This window comes from Geotrypetes seraphini, chromosome 13 (assembly GCF_902459505.1).
Source record: "Geotrypetes seraphini chromosome 13, aGeoSer1.1, whole genome shotgun sequence".
Classification (NCBI taxonomy): Eukaryota; Metazoa; Chordata; class Amphibia; order Gymnophiona; family Dermophiidae; genus Geotrypetes; species Geotrypetes seraphini.
This window is the reverse complement of record NC_047096.1, coordinates 65,713,169-65,734,159: the sequence shown is the minus strand read 5'-3', so window position 1 is coordinate 65,734,159 and position 20,991 is coordinate 65,713,169. Positions and strand designations below refer to the sequence as shown.

At 45.1% G+C, this 20,991-nt stretch overlaps 1 protein-coding gene across 1 annotated transcript in view; it reads right to left on the bottom strand.

The window, feature by feature from the left end:
* Positions 1 to 3,708: 3,708 nt before the first annotated feature.
* RAPGEFL1 (Rap guanine nucleotide exchange factor like 1) overlaps positions 3,709 to 20,991 on the bottom strand; it is a 60,345-nt gene continuing 43,062 nt past the window's right edge. Inside the window, exons 9-15 of the mRNA XM_033917312.1 lie at positions 18,854 to 19,032; positions 17,960 to 18,050; positions 17,263 to 17,313; positions 10,136 to 10,223; positions 9,336 to 9,400; positions 7,555 to 7,609; positions 3,709 to 4,411 (exon numbers count right to left, since the gene is read on the bottom strand). Of these exons, the coding sequence (XP_033773203.1) occupies positions 4,287 to 4,411; positions 7,555 to 7,609; positions 9,336 to 9,400; positions 10,136 to 10,223; positions 17,263 to 17,313; positions 17,960 to 18,050; positions 18,854 to 19,032 (654 nt within the window). The 3' untranslated portion in view covers positions 3,709 to 4,286. The remainder of the gene's footprint in view (positions 4,412 to 7,554; positions 7,610 to 9,335; positions 9,401 to 10,135; positions 10,224 to 17,262; positions 17,314 to 17,959; positions 18,051 to 18,853; positions 19,033 to 20,991) is intronic.

Sequence of the window (20,991 nt, the reverse complement as noted above, 5' to 3'; positions counted from 1 at the left end):
GCTGCCCTGAGCTCTCTACAGAAATGCATGTTTTACATGGGGGGGGGGGCGTTTTGAAGACAGGGGAACATGCTAGGGCGGGGTCTTTAGGACAGCAGGGCTCTGCACAACTTAAGGCTGACCCTGTCTAGCGCACTAAAACAACAAACGCTGACCTGGGGGAATAACCTTCATTAGAGAATGACACAAGGACAAATTTTCCCCATCCCCGTGAGTTCTTTTCCTGTCTCTGCAAGCTCTGTCCTCATCTGCACAAGCCTCAAACACTTTTAAATCATAAGCGTTCGAGGTTTGTGTGGTTAAGGCAGAGCTTACAGGAATGGCGCAGGGACAGCGACAAAACTCACGGGGGATGGGGAAATGGAGTTCCTGTGGGGATGGGGACAAATTTGTCCCCGTGTCATTCTCTAACCTGCATGAAGCAGCAATTACCACCCCAACAACTGGGCACACTGGATAGGCCAGGCTGGTCTTTAGCTGCTGTCATTTACTATCCGGCCAGTATTAAGCCTGCAGTGATCACCAATTACAGTGGCACCAACCACCATGGGCAGAAAATAACCCAGATATTCAATGCTGGTTCTAATCTAGGTATCGGCACTGTATATCCAGCTCTCCAGCAGTCGACAGAAGTTAGCCGGGTGCCAGATGATACTCCGAGCAGTGCCGAGATAACTACCCTGTTAGATTTTTTGGAACCCCCAACTTTGCTCGTATCCTAGCACCTATCCAGCTAGTGGACTGAAAATCACTGCCGATAGGACCTGGAGTGCCCTGGCGTTAACCAGACAGTGTCACGGCAGTCCATGCTGATATTCAGCAGCACTGTCAAGTGTTGATGAACATCAATGATGGAGCTGGCCAGCAAAATTTAACGTTTGTAGCTGGTTGAATCCTTTTAAATATCCATCCCTAGTGTGGCTGCCATGTTAATCCACTTTAAAGATAAGAAATAACAAATAAAGAAAAATACAATCATACCTTTTTTATTAAACTAACTTAACACATTTTTGACCAGCATTTGAAGGCCAGAACACAAGAATAGCCATACAGGGTCGGATCAAGCTCAGTTTCCTGTTTCTAACAATGCCAATCCAGGTAACAGTACCTGGCAGAAACCCAAATAGTACCAACATTCCATGCTACCGATCCCAGGGCAACCCGTGGTTTCTCCCCTGTCTGTCTCAATAGCAGACCCTGTACTTTTCCTCCAGGAACTTATCCAAACCTTTTTTAAACCCAGCTACACTAAGCACTGCTACCACATTCTCTGGAAATGAGTTCAAGAGCTTAATTTTTTTTGAGTGAAAAACATTTCCTCCTATTTGTTTTAAAATATTTCCATGTAACTTCATTGAGTGTCCCCTAGTCTTTGTAATTTTTGAAAGAGCGAAATCCACTGCTTATTCCTAGAATAAGCAGCATAAAATCAGTTTTACTTGGGATCTAGCTAGGTACTTGGAACTTGGGTTGGCCACTGTTAGAAACAGGATACTGGGCTTGATGCACCTTTGGTCTGTCCCAGTATGGCAGTTCTTATGTTCAATTCACTTTTACCCATTCTATATCACTCAGGATTTTGTAGATCTTAATAAAAATCTCTCCTCAGCCATCTCTTTTCCCACCTCCTTCTCAGGTCATACCAGTGTGAGCAAAAGATGACAATATCAGAATATATAAGGGAGACACAAAAGCATTCCAATTACAGTCTCAAGGGTTGTAAGGATGAGAAACTAGACAGATGTATGGTGTTTCTTACTCCCAACCACATATCCACACGTTTCCCTTCAGACGGTTATTGGAATGCTTGTACGTTTCATTTATGTATTCTGATATTGTCATCTTTTGCTCATACTGTCCTGAGCTGAGAAAGAAGGTTCTGGCCTTTGAAAGCTTGTAAAATAATGTATTAAGTTAGTCCAATAAAAAAAGGTATTATTATCTTCTTTTCTTTCTATTTATTATACTAAGATATAAACTTGGCCAACAAAACCGGTTCCTTCTCTCTTCCTGCTGTAAACACTGCAGAGACAACTGAATCCTCCCCACATTCATTGCAGAGTCCTTGGTGCTTTTCCTAGGCTTTACTTCCTCACTTCCCCCACAGTTAAGAATCCTCTACTTAGTGTTACCATATTTGTGAAGACAAAAAAAAAAAAAAAGGAGGACACATGACCCCCCACCCATGCTCCACTCATTTCCTTGGTCCCCCTTCCCATCCTCTGTACCCTTTTAGTGCTTCTCCATCTCCCCCTTCCTCCAATTCTCCTCTCCCTCAAGTGCTTCTCTCTCACACACACTTTCTCCTTCCAACTCTCCTCTCCTGTGGTGCTTCTTTCTTGATTTTCTTTCTCTCTCTCCTTCCAACCCCCTCCCCCCATGGGTTCCTTTCTTTCTCCTTCCAACCTCCTCTCCTGCTGTTTCGGTCTCTCCCCTCCCATCCAGCACTACCCTATACCATGCTCTTTTCTCCAGCACTCTTTTCTTTCCATAATGCTTCTCCAGTACTCTATCCTTCCTTTCATGCTATTTCTCCAGCTCCCCTCCCTCCCACATGTTGTTTCTCCAGCCCCCATCCCCTCAAATGCTGCTTCCCCTCACAACCTCTCTAGCTCCCGACTCCCCCACATACCTACCCCCCAGGACCACTGCTGTAGTTTAATCTTCGGGCAGCTAGCAGCAACAATGGGGTGATCCTGCTGCTGTTGGCCTGCCCCGGAAGCCGCCTCTCTGAAGCGACTTCCTGTTCTCACGTAGGCGGGACCTGCAGAGAGACAGCTTCCGGGTCAGGACAGCGGCAGCAGGCTCTCCTCATTACTGCTGCCAGCTGCCCAAAGATTAAACTACAGCATCCAGGCCCGTGGAGGAGGTAAGTAGGGGAGTTGGGAGAGCTGGCTCCCCCATTTGAAAAAAAAAACATCTGGACACCCAGATGACTGGTAACCCCTACCTCTACTTATCTCAGGCTTTACTCCCTTACTCTCCCACAGCTAAGAATCATCTGTGCTTATCCCAGGCTCTATCCTCACCCCTCACCCAATAGCTGATCCTCTGTGCTAATCCAGGATTTACCCCTCACTCTTCCCCCAGCCAAGGATCCTCTGTGCTTCTCCCTAGCTTTCTTGAATATCATTACCATTAACTTCCCTTTTTGCCTGAGAGGCCACTCCATGCACCCATTGCCCTTAATGTGAAAGAATAATTGTTCTGATTCAGGCAGGCTACGGATCTCTTGTTAACTTTGCTGTTTTTTCTCCCAAAGGTATAATTTTTTTTTTAAAATACAATAAGGGATGCCATTTCCAGTTGAAAAGTCAGAACAATCCGTATTCTGACTGACTTACCTCTTTTAAAAAAGGTTCCTGTCATTTCCCAGTGGGTTCAGTTCCTGTACCAGCAGCTGAATTCCACCGATATGGAGCTAATATTGTGAGGCCAAACATCCTGGCAGGAACCAGCCAACTCTTGCACAGGAAAAGTGCATTTATGCTCCATAATATTAGGGTTACCTTATGGCTCCAGAAAAAAAGAGGATGGATTGAGAAATCCAGGTTTTATTTCCATTGCTTTCAATAGAAGTAAAGCCTGGATGTCTCAATCCATCCATGTTCAAGTCTGTCCACAGAATACAGTGAGAGTGAACATAAAACATGAAGTCAGACACAATATGGGTTGATGAAAAGCAGTGCAAGAAAAATATCAGACCAGTCCCACATTAAGAAAGGATCAAATCAAACCTTACAAAACAGGAAGTATAAAAGAAGTGCGCCAGGGAATTTAAGTAGCTTTTCTGACAATTGCCCATTTAGAGCTGGGCAAGTCTGTAAACGTTCTTTCAAGTGTCTTTTCTTGGGTTTTGTTTTGTTTTTCTACACCGGTTCATAGCTAGCAGCACTCGCTCAATATGCTGGCAGTTGTGACACCATTTCTGCCTGTGAGTTCATCTCTGTAACATCACCTGTACCTGGGACCATCCCAGGACAGGCACATGCTGCATGCCTTCTCTCTGTAAATCTCTTGGCTTTGACGTCCATGCCTGCATCACAGCACAAACCAGTTCAGGTCTCACTAACTTCCTGAAGGCAGAAACAGTTCTTGAGATTTCAGCTGCTGCTGCTGGTGGCAGTGAGGAACATTGGTTCTAGGGGGAAGGGGGAAGAAGAAGTTAGTGTTATATGGTTCGTGTTACTAGAGAGAGGGATGCTGACATCCTGCGGTGCAGCTCCAAAAGCCATGGCAGAAAAAATTGGTGCCTTGCTGCCAGCGCGACTTGTGCACCACTCTTTTTACTGATGATTCGGTTCCAGCTTATAGGAAAGGTCAAAGAGCAGATTCTGATTGTCAATAACTTGGAACTGCCGCACATAAGCTTTTGCCTGCAAGTGATTCAAGGACGATTCAGTCTCTAGACCTGCAGGGAAGATAGGAAAATGCAGAATAATGTGAGCCAAGTTGTAGTTTCAAGAAAACACAGCAGAGGGCGTTCACCCTTTTCAAATATCCATTCAAAAGTAAACTGTGGGATACATCACATTAACAACCAAACAAAAAAGAAGGAACTTGCCTGAGTTCTCACGGGAAGCAGCGCAGGACCAGGCAGGCAACCTGGTGCACCGCTATGCCACCAGAGAACAGAAGAGGAGGCAGCCATGTCTGCCGTTCTCGGTGGAAGCGGGGACCAGGCAACCAGCAACCCTTCTGCGCCACTCTCAGCGAGTGGGGCGCCAGAAGTTTTTTTAAAAAGGTACGCGTAAGGGGGTGTGTGGAGGAAGAAGAGGGCTGGCAAGAAAGGGAGGGTGGCAACATTAAAATAAGTTAACTGGGGGGGGGGCGCTTTGCATATTCGCTCTATTATACGCATCCTTATTTCCACCCACTTTTGGGGGGAAAAAGAGTGCGTCCAATGGAGCAAAAAATACAGTAACTGTTTAAATTCCAGACATATCATAACACAGTGTATTAAAACAAATCTATCTTGTGGACCCAACACAGCCGTGTTTCGGCTTTAAAAAGCCTGCCTCAAGGGTGTGGATGGTGATCAGATAGATGGTGTTAAAACAAGTGACTGTCTAATAGCTCAAATGGCAACGGAGCACTAAAAACCTGTGTAGCTACTCAACCGTCAACAGCGAAAAAGAAGGCAAGTATGATGTCCAATCCAACCACACCAGTTTTATTATATAGACACTGTCCCAACCATGATCATAGTATCGGCAAAATGGATTTCCTTCCTCAGGGGACAACAATACATTGGAAGTCAACTCAAATATACAAATTCGGTAGACCAAACCATTGGCTAAATTATGGCGTAAAAGCACGGTCACTGCAAGTACTGAATATAATCCAAGGTGCACTGACTGCTGTGAGGAAACTGACTGCCAGCCAAGTGGTGTAATACCAAAAAGTCACTACAAAATGTCTGTTTTTCCCCCCTATACTGCTTCATAACCGGCATACCATATCCACAATACCACCAATGTGTCCTAGCCAGTTCACCACAGACAGATTCTACGATGACATATATAACTGATGAGGTTTATAAAGATTTTGAATCACTGTGGGTAGAGAATGATACAGTGGCTGTTACCCTTGGCTAGTCACAGGTAACCAACCGAAACAGTGGAAGAAAAAGTCGTTGTCGCCGTGGGTACGGAACAAGGCCATTCACCGCCTCATGGAGCGGTGAATGGCCTTGTCTCCACAGTTAAGGTCGGGAATGCATGCGGTTCCCTCCCTCTCCTTACCAGGGCGATTTTGTGGTGGTTTTTCATCTCACAGCTGCCCGAGCCAGCTTTCATCAAGTCGCATTTGGCTGCCGAAACTTCTCCAAAAACAGGAAGTTGCATCAGAGGAGAAGTTTCGGCAGCCAAACTCAACTTGAAAGCCAGCTCGGGCAGCTGGGAGATTAAAAAAGCCCAGAAAATCACCACAATAAGGTGAGGGGAAGGAAGGAATGGAGGGAGATGCCCTCGGATGACTCAGAGATGACTTCAGTGATCGGGAGGGAGGGAGGATCTCCAGCAATCAGGAGGGAGGGAGGATTTCTGGCGATCGGGGGGGGGGGCTGCTGGACCACGCACGCTGAAGGGAAGTGGAGAGAGAGGGAGGGGTGAGAGAAACAGATGCTGAAAGGAAATAGGAAAGAGAGAGTGGGGAGAAGACACTGAAGGGAAATGGGCAAGAGAGAGGGGAAGATGCTGAAGGGAAATGGGGAAAAGAGAGATGCCAGACTATGGGGGGGAGTGGAGTGAAGAAGATTGGTGCCAGAACAATTGGGGGTGGGGGTGGGGGTGGAGGGAGAGATGGAAGGGAGAGAGAAGGCAGACAATGGATGATATGAATTGAATGAGAACATGAGGAAAGCAGAAACCAGACAACAAAGGCAAAAAAAAAAATTATATTTCTTTTCTTTTGCTTTAGGATAAAGTAGTATATTAGTTGTGTTGATAAACATTTATAAACAAAGCCCTGCCAGCTCAACATCTCTTTCTCTAGTCAGCAGCCAGAACTTTGATTTATAAAATGACAATTGTACAGAATATTGTTTCTTTTTATACTTTAATAAAATAAGTTCAGTATAAAACGATTCTGAGGCTTGCGTGGATGGAATCAGATGGTTTGTGGGGACGGGGACCAAGCTCCTCGGGGACAGGACGGTGATGGGGACCGAGCTTGCAGGGCTGGGACAGTGACCGGGATGAACTCGCAGGGACGGGACGGTGACAAGCACAAATTTCCCCCCCTGTTATTCTCTAACTGTGAGGGCACCCAAAGCACCTAGATTCCATTTCAAAACACAAATGCAACCCAGTATCATCACGCCTAACATTTAGGCACCTGTACATAAGCGGAAGTCCCACCCCCTTGCAAAACCGCCACTCTAGAAGTTTAGAAGTCATTGTATTTACCACTCTATGTTTGTTCTTCTGTAGTAACTACAAAATTTCTGACAAATGTTCATAAATTATTAATCCCTTATTCCCCCAATAGAACTTTAAGATCAGACCAACAGCATCTACTAACGATCCCCTTGCTAAAAATAATAAATACGCGCCGTCAGTATATCTTTTCAGTCACAGCTCCTCAAACCTGGAATTCTCTCCCCACTTATCTACGAGAAGAAATCAATTTAGATAAATTCAAAAATAAACTGAAAACTTTCTTATTTAACGACGCTTTTATAAATTAACACTATTGATTTCCTTTAATAATATTCAACAAGTCCTGGAACCAAATGTTTCTTCTCCTCACAAAATTTATTCAATCATTCTTTTCCCATCCATATGTGTTTTCCATTTTTTGTTCCCCACTCTGCTTAAATATATTGTAATTTCTTCCCCTACCTATCCCTTCGTTTCCAGTTTGTGTAGTTATTGTCTGTGTCTCGTTAGTCTTTAACTATTTTAAAACTTCTTTTAGTTTGTAAACTTAATTCATATGTAAATCGCTTTGAATGTAGACAAAGCGATTAATCAAATAAATATTAAACTTGAAAAAAACTTGAAACTTGAAAAAAATGTGTGACAGAAAGTGCTAATATTCACAAATACTTACGCAGTGGAATGCTGCGGTAACTCCGGATCGTCCTCACTTTCTCTGCCACAGAGTGCTACATGAAAGGGAGCATAAGGTTAGTCTTCTGGTGGTGCATCCTGTCCTAGCAAACAGAGGGACCCTGCACATGGGGTGGGCATCTTGAGCCACTATTGCCCAATGGTCAGTACTTTGGAAAGACAAGTGACAAGGCAGACCAGTGGCAGGCATGGAAAGAAATACCAGGAATACACTATGCTACGTAAGATCAACAGAAGAGAATGGCATAGGAACAAATTTTTCCCCATCCCCGCAGGAACTCAATTTCTCCATTCCGTCCCCCATGAGTTTTGTCCCTGTCCCATTCCTGTAAGCTCTGCCTTAACCACACAAGCCTTGAACACTTATGATTTTAAAGTGTTTGGAGCTTGTTAAGATGAGGACAGAGCTTGCAGGAATGGGGCAGGGGCAGGGACAGGAAAAGAACTCTGGGGATGGGATAGGAAAATGAGTTCCTGCAGGGACATGGAAAAATTTGTCCCCATATCATGCTCTAATCAACAGTCTACTGAGCCTAGCATCCTGTCTGACAGAGGCTAGTCCAGGTCACTTGATAAAGACCAATAGGTTATTGTTCACTGGTTTATACCAAATAATTGTTAATTATTCTCTGCACCTGCATTGCATAAATTGATCTGAACTGTTTTCTGATATACTGTAACTTCGCTGTAAATGTACAGTCTCTTAACCTGTAAACCGCTTTGAACTGTTTTGTGGTATTGCGGTATACAAAAATAAAGTTATTATTATTATTATTATTATAAAGGGACAACCCCTTTCTTGTTACTCCCACAAGTTAGGAGGAAAGGACACCTGATGGGACTGCAATGGTTATTCCATAATCACAGACTACAAAACCTTCAAAAAAGAAATAAAAACCCTTCTATTCATAAAACACATAAAACCAAACTAACACAATCAGAAATGTCCCAAGCATCACCTGCAACTACTACATATGAACTTCTAATATCATGACAACTCAGATGGAATCCTTAGCAACTCAAAGAAATATACAAACTATTCCTAAATACTTCTAATCTCCGGACAATCCATTTGTAATCCGCCTTGAACCGCAAGGTAATGGCGGAATAGAAATCCCTAATGTAATGTATAAGTCACAAGCACCTGCCACTGTAATGGATTTTTATCTCCTAGATGAAGCTGAAAATCATGCTTAATACCACAGATTCTTACATCACTAGGCAGCATTCACATGACAGCTCTACAGTAAATGATAACCCTTGTGATTACATCTGATCGATGCCACATTCTGTTTTCTACCACAAATAATTCAGTGCACAGCATTCAAGACCCAAATAACACTGTCTCTAGCAAGCCAGGCACTTTTACAATCAGAGTGATCATGGATAGATTCCCAAATTTTGACCCTTTAGAGTTAAGTAAAAATCAGATGATGTCTTCTTCCTTTTTTTTAACAATATTGTCTGCTTTTTTTGCTGGAGAAAGTTTGAGGTTGCCATGGAAACCCTGGCTCTGATTCTGCTGCGTGGGCCTCTAGGCAGCAGCTCCCAGCCTGCCACCAGCATAATTGCAGATCTTCAGCTTTGCGATCGGGCAGTCCCCCCAGTGTCTGCAAGGCCCGGGTGTAGTGCACAAGAGGGATGCCACATTGTCAGTTGTGCACACCTGGCACCGAATCACACTTCTGGCAAGCTCACGCTCACCAGTGGGGATCTCAGTAGCTCTTCAGAAAGGGACACTGCTAGCAGATGCAAACTCACCATTTTTTCTACATTAACTAATCCATCCAGGAAGGTTTTGCTGCCTTCATTCAGAAAAGTCAAATCTGGAATAAAAGAAAGAGAATTTTATTTCCAAGCATATTTCTCCACAGATGGAAGAGTGATAACGCAGCAGACGGAGCCTGGGAACAGAGGGAGCTGAACAGAAGGAGGAATGGTGATCAACATTAATAAGTCACACAAGAAAAGAGAAAGGAAGGAAGTTTGGAAAGAGAACGCCAGATTCTATTATGTGGCCTTTCTTGGGTCAGAAACTGTGAAAAGTAAAGTCAGCCAGTTCCTATTTCTTATCCTATCTTTGCAGGTCTTTACTACCCTCTGTTGCAGCCCCCAAAACCCTTACGCTTTGTTCATCTCTGCCCTGAACTGCTCTCTAAAAGAGGTTCTTGTGAATGGTCACTTACCTTTCAGTATCAGAGAGCATAAGAATAGCCCAGCAGCCCATACTCATGGTGGCCAATCTAGGTCTCTAGTACCTGGCCAAAACCCCAAGAGTACCAACATTTTATGCTACCGATCCAGGACAAGCAGTGACTTCCCCTGTGTCTTTCTCAATAACAGACTATGGACTTTTCCTCCAGGAACTTGTCCAAATCCTTCTTAAAACCAGCTACGCTATCCACTCTTACCACAACCTCTGGCAATGTGTTCCAGAGCTTAACTATTCTCTGAGTGAAAAAATATTTCTTCCTATTGGTTTTAAAAGTATTTCCCTGTAACTTCATCGAGTGTCCCTTAGTCTTTGTCATTTTGGACGGTTCCTGTGAATGGTCACTTACCTTTCAGTATCAGAGGCACAAAGGGAATCACAGGAGGCTTCATCTTGGAAATGACCTCTCGGTAGCTCTTGTGATTTCTGCATGGGTCCTGGAAAGAGAAGGACAGCAAGATTTATTCTCCCCCACTATTAAAATCTAATCTAATTTTGTATTCTGCTGAATCCTATAAAGGTGCAAAGCAGATAACAGCGATAGTCATATAATATAAGAGCCAAAAGCATAATATGGAACGTGCCAAAATATAATCAAATCAACAGATACATTGCTGAAATAGAAAAGTTTTCAGTGAACCTCTAAAAAGACAGTAAAAATGAAGACATCTGCCAACACTAAACAGCTTGGAACCCAAAAAGAACTTTAATGTAAACCTTTTGGTGAAGGAAAGTGTGCATGTGCTGACAGATCTTAAAAATTTGGCATTAATAGGGTACAAAAATAATTGAATCATATGTTCAGGACCAGTTCCTTCAAATAGTTTAAAGACAGTACAGGCCACTTTGAAATGAATTTGAGCCTGGATGGGGAGCCAGTGCACAGGTCAATAATGGAGTGACTCTAGTTGTTCACCTAAAAATCATTAAGAAGGGTATCACGACCAGGACGAAGGAAGTCATCCTGCCACTGTATCGTGCAATGGTGCGCCCGCACCTGGAGTACTGTGTCCAGTACTGGTCGCCATACCTCAAGAAGGACATGGCGGTACTTGAGAGAGTCCAGAAAAGAGCAACTAAGCTAATAAAGGGTATGGAAGACCTCTCATATACTGACAGACTGAAGAAGCTGGGGCTTTTCTCCCTGGAAAAGCGGAGACTTAGAGGAGACATGATAGAAACCTTCAAGATCATGAAGGGCATAGAAAGGGTAGACAGGGACAGATTTTTCAAATTACGGGGAACCACAAGTACAAGGGGGCACTCAGAGAAATTGAAAGGGGGAAAGGTTTAGAACAAACGCCAGGAAGTTCTTTTTCACTCAGAGGGTGGTGGATACATGGAACGCACTACCGGAGGATGTGATAAGCAGGAGCACGCTACAGGGCTTCAAAGAGGGTCTGGACAGGTACCTGGAGGACAAAGGGATTGAGGGGTACAGATAGGAGTAGAGGTAGGTAATAGGGATAGGATTAGAGGATTAGAGGCAGTTACAAAATTAGTCAGGGACACTGTTCAGGCAATTAGGCCTGATGGACCGCTGCGGGAGCGGACCGCTGGGCAGGATGGACCTCTGGTCTGACTCAGCGGAGGCAACTTCTTATGTTCTTAATCATATGAGCTGCCACATTTTATAGCGTCTAAAGTTTCATAATTAACTTATTTGAAATGCATCAGCCTGATTAAAGGACCAAACTTTTTCTGAATAATGTTCTTCCACAAATAAAGACATTCTAGCTGTCACAGTCTGAAAAAAACAAACCCAGTCTTAATTATTTGATTGATCTGGAGCTCAAATGTGAGATTAGTATTTCAAATGAACTCCAACACCGAAGAGGATTTCTCAATTTGTAAAGATAAGCCAGTAGTTAAAGTCTGAGGAACCAATCTAAACGGGTTACTGGACCATAACAGCATGTTCTCTCTCGTGTTCAATTTCAGGACATACGAATTAGACCAGCTTTCTTTCGCTTCAATACAATTTGACAGTTTAGAGAGCGCCACATCACTCAAAATTGTGAAAGGAACAAGTATAAACATTCCATCAACATATGAATAGTGTAGGACATCTAAATTAAGTTGATTCGTAGAGCTAGTAAAGAAAATCGGAGAGAGCAGAGAGTTTTGAGGTGGCAAAAAAAAATTCCTTCATTTTAACTTGGGAGAACCTATTAATTAAGAACTCTCTAAACCGGTGTCTTGCAAACTTTGTGAAACTGTGGCACACTAAACGTGGTGGCCGTAGCTCGAGGCATCCAGAAGTCCGTGGATGTCACGCGCATGTGTGACATCACCACGCCAACAGTCGCACATGTACGAAGGCCCTCCAGAAGGGGCCCTGAGTCACCAGTGCGGGGTGCTGGAAGGGGCGACATGCAGAGAGAAAGAGAGGCGCCGGATGATTGCCTTACAGGATATGCCTCTTGCCGCAAGAGGCACGTCCTGTAAGCAGTCAGCTGGCACCTCTCCTCCTCCCCACTCTCATGGCACACCTGGAATCTTGGGCGGTACACTAATGTGCCACACTGGTGTAAAATATCTTAAACCTGCCTGCGGTAGAGAATGACACAGTGGCAAAATTCATCACCGTTCCCGTAGATAACCGCGGGAAACCATCTCCATGTCATTCTTTAAGGAGAGAGGGAAGAATCAAAGTATGAATGGGCACAACTACTGATCCTCAAGCCATGCTTTGAAGAATACTGGTGTAGAAGGAATGGGGTTCAAATATACACAAATGAATGACAGTCTCTGGTATCCAGAGCAGATATTGTGATGTCATAATGCCTCATTCCACCAATGCCTAAAAGCCAACCTCATCAGTGATGTCACAATGGCATCATTATCCTATACTTGGCTCACATAAGAATCAGAGTATAAATGGGCTCAGCCACTGACCCTCAAGCCTTGCATTGAAGAATGCTGGTGTAGAAAGACTGAGGTTGAGATAGACATATTGGGACAGACTGAAGGTCCATCAAGCCCAGTATCCTGTTTCCAGCAGTGGCCAACCCAGGTCCCAAGTACCTGGCAGAAGCTCAAAGAGTAGCAACATTCCAGAGCTGAGATTGTGATGTCATAATGCCTCATTCCACCAATGCCTAAAAGCCAATCTCATCAGTGATGTCACAATGGCATCATTATCCTATACTTGGCTCACATAAGAATCAGAGTATGAATGGGCATAGCCACTGACACTCAAGCCGTGCACTGAAGAATGCTGGTGTAGAAGGACTGATGTTGAGATAGACACTAAAGAATGACATGGGATGGTTTCCTGCAGTTATCCGCAGGGAAGGGAACGATGATGAATTTTGTCGCCATGTCATTCTCTAGCCTGGAGAGCTTCATTTGTAAAATAACACAAATGCAGCTGAAAAGTCAAACTGAAGAACTGAATCCTTAGCCTTTGACAGAAAATTCTTCGCATCAGTTGTTAAAGACAGCAAAAGAGATTCTGTACTATGTGCAGGTCAAAAATCAAATTGAGTCCCACTCAAATAATTACAGTGCTACATAACATCAGCCCAATGTGTGAAAGGAGATTACCTCTAGTGCATGACCGCACCTCTATTTCAGCACTTGTGCTATAGTGAAAAACAGACAGGCGTTCCTCATTGCTCCTGCAGGGAGGGATCTACAGAGCTGTTCTGAGCTTTAGTTCTGCACAGAGGCAGAGCTGCCAAAACACGTGTAGCATCCAGAGCCAGGGCACAGTAAAGGACGCGCCTGTCATTTCAAGCAAGTCAAAGCAAGTTCTCCTCTGCACCCACTGAGAAGCCTCAGCCCAGCCATCATACTCTCCCCACATCTTTGTGGCATTGCTCACCTGTATCTGAGGGGGGGGGGGAGGAGGAGAGAGGAATCTGGGGCTAGGACTGACCTCATCATGCTGGTCAGTCAAAAGAAAATATAGCTAGAGGAGACATAGAGCCTACAGCACCCAGTCTGCACCGAAACTGTTTCACTCCCTTTCCCAGAAGAGGCTGCAGATTTAATAAAACATGACTAGACATTTTTCAGTTTAATCTTTCAGATTCCCATGAAACTTTAAACAGTGTCGACAGAAATCAGCATGATTAGGCTGTGGTCAAGGAAATAAAACTGAAGCCATGAGTGGTGGCCCTCCAATCTCTCACAGCCTCCTGGGAGCCTTGGCTATGCTTCCACTTCACTTGCTGTGTCCTCAAGAGATTTGGGTCTGGATGTACAAAGTTCTATACCAAAGTAGAAAATACCATGGTAGAAGCAAGTTTTCTTTTACTGGTGATGCTCGGCACAATAGCATGCAAATTACTGTATATGCATGCTATTTGTGCAGAGAATTGTCAGTAAAATAGGGAGGAACTGTGTCTGGCACTTGCTCAGAAGAGCAATTGATAGGTACAGCTACTCCCTCCTGTCAAGTTGCTCTCCCTGCCCAAATCAAGTGAGCTGCAGGTCTCCCGGAGGCCAGCGGGGGCTTCGTTGCTTCCCCTGCAGCTCAGCTGTTCCGGGCTTCTTCCTCTGCCAGTTCAGCCACTATCAGCTGAGCTGTCAGGGGAAGCTCCAAAGCCACCAATCAGCAGCTTTGGGGAAGTTCTACTGGCTCAGATGATCAGCCGGCAGGGAGAGCAGAAACAAAAGTGACCCCAAAAACAAAACCCTGGTGGTCTAATGGGCTGCCCTGCCCCAATGCCAAGAGCCACCCCATACCCCTGTCAATAAAAAAAAAAAAGTTGACCCGAGGGATTCCCACTCCCTCCTGCCCCAGGCCTAGCCCCCCCCCACCATGCCATGTCCTGCCCCTGACCACCCCCCCTACCTTTTTGTTGAAAAGTTGAGCAAGAGGGTTGCTCACTTCCTCCTGCTAGCAGGCCAGTCTCTTCAAAATGGCAGGCCTTCCTCTTCCAGGGACCTAAAACCCAGATTGGCTCAGGCACCTAAGGCCCCGCATGGGAATCAACGCATTTCCTGGCTGTGCATTACATGGAGTACTCATTAGAATACTAATGAGCCCCTTGTAATGCATTAGCATAGTATTCTTAGAGGCCGTTATGACAATTGGTAGCAGCCATGGAGAACTCTTATGAGCATTGACAGAGCATTTCCTTGCAAATAACATTAGTTAAAACCAGTCTTACTTGCAAGGAAACCTTTTGTGCTTTGGGTTCTTGGTAAATTATTTTACAGTAGACTTGTGCTAGAGGAAAACATAGAAACATGAAGGCAGATAAAGGCCAAATGGCCCATCCAGTCTGCCCATCCGCAGCATCCACTATCTCCTCCTCTCCCTATGCATTGTGAGATCATAGAACTTTATGGTTATAGAAACATGATAGCAGATAAAGGCCAAATGGTCCATCCAGTCTGCCCATCCGCAGCATCCACTATCTCCTCCTCTCCCTATTGGCTAAGGCTTTTTACACCTGTATTGTGAGGTCATAGAGCATTATTGTTATAAGCGAAGGCTCTTAACACTTGCATTGTGAGGTCATAGAACTTTATGGCTATAGAAACATGATAGCAGATAAAGGCCAAATGGTCAATCCAGTCTGCCCATCAGCAGCATTCACTATTATGACAGCAGATAAAGGCCAAATGGCTCATCCACAGCATCTACTATCTCCTCCTCTCCGTAAGAGATGCCCCCATGGTTTCTTGAATTTAGGCACAGTTTCTGGGGAATTTTATAAATGGTGCCGCTAGGCACTAATTGTAGCTGCTTAGTGACACCTAAGTTCGGAATCAGCACCAATTAATTGGCACAGTAATTGACCATGCCAGTTTTCAGCCAATCAAAACAAAAATATTAATTAAACAATTTAAGAGTTCGGCATCAAACTCTTAGGACGCCTAGCAACTCCTAAGTGGAGGCGCCCTCCCACGCCTATGGGAATTGGAGTGGTTGAATAAGGCATCATTAGGCATCTAACACAGATGCTGCCAATTAGGTGAGTGAAACGCTGGCCTAATGGAACGGCACCTATGTTTAGGACACCTAGCGATGCTTATGTTTGCTTAGGTGCCGCTAGGCATGGTTCTATAAAGGATGCTTAGCAGTTGATTGACAACTGTGCTAAACGGTGCCACCAAGCACCATTTATAGAATCTGGCCCTTTTTATCTCCACTACCTCTTCTGGGAGACTATTCCACACATCCACCACCCTTTCTGTAAAAAAGTACTTCCTTAGATTACTCCTGAGCCTATCACCTCTTAACTTCATCCTATGCCCTCTCATTCCAGAGCTTCCTTTCAAATGAAACAGACTAGACTCATGCACATTTATATCACATAGGTATTTAAACATCTCTATTGTATCTCCCCTTCTCCCGCCTTTCCTTCAAAGTATACATATTGAGATCTTTAAGTCTGTCACCATACGCCTTATGATGATGACCACCAACCATTTTGATAGCCTTCTTCTGGACCGAAGGATGATAGGGTGCATAGGGAGAGGTATGGCCAGTAGGAAAAAGGAAGTATTGATGCCCCTGTATAAGACTCTGGTGAGACCTCATTTAGAATATTGTGTACAATTCTGGAGTCTCTCCAGAGGAAGGATACTAAAATGGTCAGTAGGAATACTGTCTCTATCTGCTCAGGACAGGAAAGGGCAGTTTCATCCAGCAGCAGAACCTCATCTTCATTCTGGTATGTTAAGTAAGTGATCACCTTTTTTTGGCACAAATACATGCCCAAGAGTGCAGAAACAGTGACTGAACTGAGAATAGAGCCCAAGAATCATCAGTTGCTTCAGTGGTGTAGCGAGGGTAAGTGGTGCCTGTGGCAATGGCGCCCATCTCCCGCCCTCTTCTCCACCCCCCTCCTGCTCCTTCCTGACCCCCATGCTGTGCACGTGCTCCCTTCCCTTTCCCCGTACCTTTTTAATTTTCTAGGCTGATAACAGCATAAACTTGCTGCCCGCGTCATGTCAGCTATCCCTCTGATGTCACTTCATAGGCGCGGGGCCTGGAAGTGGCATTAGAGGGATAGCCACGGGAAGCAAGTTCGTAATGCTGCTCTTGCAGGAAAAATTAAAGAGGTACGAGGGAAGGGAAAGGGCGCATGCGCGTGGCAGGGGTTATCGAGAAGAAGGGGGGTAGAGAGAAGGAGGGGCACCTGTGCCCGGGGTGGATCTCCCCCCCCCCTCCCCCACTGCACCCTCCTTACTACACCAGTGAGTGGCTGAACTGAGAACAGAGCCCGGGAGTTTTAACATCAGCCTACTACCAAACTCCTGCCACTGTTGAAGTGCGATCTGCACAGCCACCTCTGGAGTGCAGCATAGCAGTAGATGGTGGGTAAGGAGAGGGCAAAAGGAGACAGTCAGACTTTATTCTTAGCTCTCATTTTTTCACCATCTCCTGGTGAAAAACCTTAAGAACCAGAAATCAGCTTTCAGTCACCAATACTTATTACGGACTCTGCGGATATGAACTGACTTCCCCCACACCTCTTCCCTGCCCCAGCCACCCTTTGAACGGTAACTTACTGTTAAATTCTCAAACTTGTGAAACAGGCTCTTGAATTTCCCAGGCATTTTCTGAAAACAAGAAAAAGGAAGGTCATAGATAAAAACGCAAAGTACCTATTGGACATAAGGCCTCAACAGGATAAGTGGTCCAGGCAGACTTCTGACATAAGTCAAAGGTCAGAGGACTACCCTATCAAAAGGAGATGTCAACTCTGGGAGTGTCAAGCGGCTTAGTTGGGCCCAGAGGGAGCAAAATGCTAGCAAAAAAATAAAACACACACGTACAGTGTCTTAAAGTCCATTGCTGGAGAAGATTTAGGCCATTTTTCATGTTAGGGGGAAAAAACCCTTTTGATCACTGGTATAGCTTCATAAGACTTTATCTTTAGCAGTGGGGGGGGGGGTCAATGGTAAAGCCTGGGATAAGCCCAGAAAATCCTTAGCTGTATGGGGTGTCAAGTGGTAATGGGTACAGAGAATCCTCGGTGTTGGAGAAAGAAAAGTAGGCTTTTATCTATTCTTAGCGGCAGCGTAAGGGAAAACAGCATGGCCACTCAGTTCAATCAAGTGTTGCACTGGCTGATTTGTACTTGGGAGAGGGTCCTGAGGGCATAGCTTGCCTCCAGCTTATTGAACACCAGAGACCCAGGAGACCTGAAAGGCTCTACATGTGGTGTAGTAATGGACAAATGAACAGGTCCTGCCTTTGACCTACCTCCCATGTTAATCGCAGTCTGCTAACCGCAGCATTGTCCAATCCCAGGACCACAGCAAAGAAAGTCAGCATGTCCTGATTCTGTTTACAGCTGGAAACAGAGAGGAATAGAGTCACACAGAGTACATGCCCAATACCAGGGGTGAGGAGTAGGGAAGGTGTACTGGGAACTTAAAATATACACTATACTATCCATCCCCCACCCCCATTATCACTGCATCACACTAGAACTTCAGAAACATTGATTCTGCATATTAAGGTGATGCCCATGAAGCCTGTATAGGGAAAGAAGAGGAGCTGAAATTCATTTTCTCAGCTCAGATATTCTATGGTATTCTATCAGTTCAATGCCCAGGTTCACATATGTATGTAAGGTTTTTTTTTTTAATAGTGTAGAGGGTTCAAAGTACATTATCGGGTGTGTCTACAGTGCCTCCTCTCAAGAAGTGCATTACAGGTCTTAAGCAGTAGCAAACTGTAGTAAGGAAGTACTCTGGAGAAAAATGCCTTTCCTGGGATCAATGACAGCAAGAAACCACTCCCAGGAGAGCCACTCCCATTCAAATGATACTCCCCTCCCCCCACCCTGAAGCTGGTTATACAACACTCCTTGGAAAAGATCATCTGTGCCAAGAAGGGAGGGAAGCAATGGAGATTTCTCGCCAAGAATCTCTGCACAATACACGGGCTTTCTTATAGGCTCCCCAAGGATGCATCAAGGGTCAAATCACACATAGACCCAGCAAAAATGGCTAATGCCCTGTGCAGTCATGCAGGTGACAACTTTGCCTTCCCCACTTAATCAGCAGCATTTTGCCCTCTCGGCAGAGGGGAGGGGCTGTGCTAGGCCAGCTTGGGCTCCATGCTCCTCGCCTGTAGTACCGAGCCACTTACAGCGCAGCGATACGGATGAACTTCTTTAGCAGCTGGGTTCGTTTGCCCACAGACTCACAGAGCAGGACCTCGGTGGTGACCCAGTGCTGCACCTCGCTGCAGCGCTGAAGAAGCAACTCCAAATTCGCTGTCTCCCGCCTGCCCCTCTCACTGTGGAAAACGTAATCCACAAACTCCAGCTGCAGCCAGGGGAAAGCAGAAAGAAGAGAAAATCAAATGATCTGTGTAATTTAGTGCATTGCCCTGAAATGATATAAGCAGACTGATCCTAGCCCCTACACCCCCATCCCTGGAGCCTATTGTGGATGCTCTTCCCTGAGGGATAGTGAACTTTAATTAAGACACTGCCCACTGACTGCACATGTCTTTGATGTTGCTTTGGTTTCTAAAATCTCGAAAATTCATCCAAACTGGAATTACACCTTTTTTTTAACTTCTGAAAAGTCTATCCAGAGTGACAAAAAGTTCGACACAAGGTAATGCTATATTAAGCCAATGTGTAATGCCTCCTGTTTGGGTAAAGGAGCAGAGAAGGTGTGAATGGGTCAATTGGATTTTATGACCAGGAAGTTGTGCTGGATGACCATTAGTCTGGCTTTACAATGCACAGGACAGAAGTGGTATCAGATGACCTATTAAAGTGGCTCAATAAGGGATATAGTCAGTGGCGTAGCAAGGGTGAGAGGCACCCCCTCCCTCACCCTCATCTCTGACCCCCCAATCCTTCTCTGATCCCCCTTGCCGCACACATGTACCTCTTCCCTTCAATATGCTCCTCGCGACCCCAGTGGCTCTCCCTCTGATATCACTTCCTGGAAATGATGTCAGCGGGAGAGCTGACGTGGTCACGAGGAACACACTGAAGTTGTTGTTCATGGCGGTGAACAACTAGAGGTACAGGGGAAGGGAAGGGGGTGCATGCATGGTGAAGGGATGAGTGCGAAGAGGTGGGGGGCAAAAAGGAGAAGTGCTGGCACCCCCACCAACCTGGCGCCCGGGGAGGAACGCACCCCTTACCCCCTGTTACTACGCTACTGTCTTTCAGGTTTGGCAAAATAGGTTGTCAGTTTCATGTGGTGGGTATCAGGGGAAAGTGTGGGGCTGGATGTCTTCCTTTTCAGAACAGAGACCTAGAGCTTGGCTGTCGGAACCCTGGATTCCAAGTAGTAGAGTATCACAGGTTTCAGTATTATCTGTTTATTAATACTGTACCCATGACATTTTGGGCCAGATTCAGTAAATGGCAGTACAAAATAAGTTCTAGGAAAAAAAAAAAAAATCAGTGCTCAGTGCTAATCTATAAAAGGGCACTCCGTGATCAGTGCCTAGCAGGGATTCCCGCACCCAACCCTGGGCACAAGGACTTATGCCAGCTGAAACCTGCTGTAAATCCTGGAACACAAATTGGGAGCAGATACCCAGAATTCTCTAACATAGTCTGCAGCTTTTGGGAACACCCCTAACCTGACCATGCTCCTACCACAGCCATACCACTTTCTGGTTGGCATGCTATGGGATTTGCGTGCTACAGGAGTTAGGTGCCAATTAATGTCAATAGTTGTTAATCAATTAAGTTGCACACTCTTCTCTGGATTACACCCATTTGGGCACCTTAAAGAATCCAAGGGTCTGTACAGTTCGCAGGTGGACAAGGTGGTGCTGGAAGGGCTGAATGTGTCTGGCACACACAGAGGCAAGAGCTAAATTAAATATTTCGAGGTCAGAAATAAACTTCCATCACAAGGCCAAATTATTTTAGGAAGACAGTCTTTGCCATGGGCACTGAAGGTGAAGGATTTAGGGATACAGGTGAACCCTAAGCATTTCCCTGAACAGGTTTGTGCCTTGACTAAAACCAGCTTTACAAACCTAGACCCTACTTTTCATGAAAAGATCTAGCCACAATAGCTCGGGCTCTCATTACAACAGGACTGGGTTATTACAATTCTATGTATGCTGAATTGCCCAACAGAGTCTCTGCTGATTGAGGCTAGGGCAAAACATATGCAAAGCTATGGGTGAGAGGTGTCAACAGATGGACTGTGTTTCACCTACATTGAAGACACCAAAAAGGGAGCCCAAGGAGCCTCAACGATGAGCCAATCAAGGCACAACAGAGGAGTCGTGAGGATGAGATG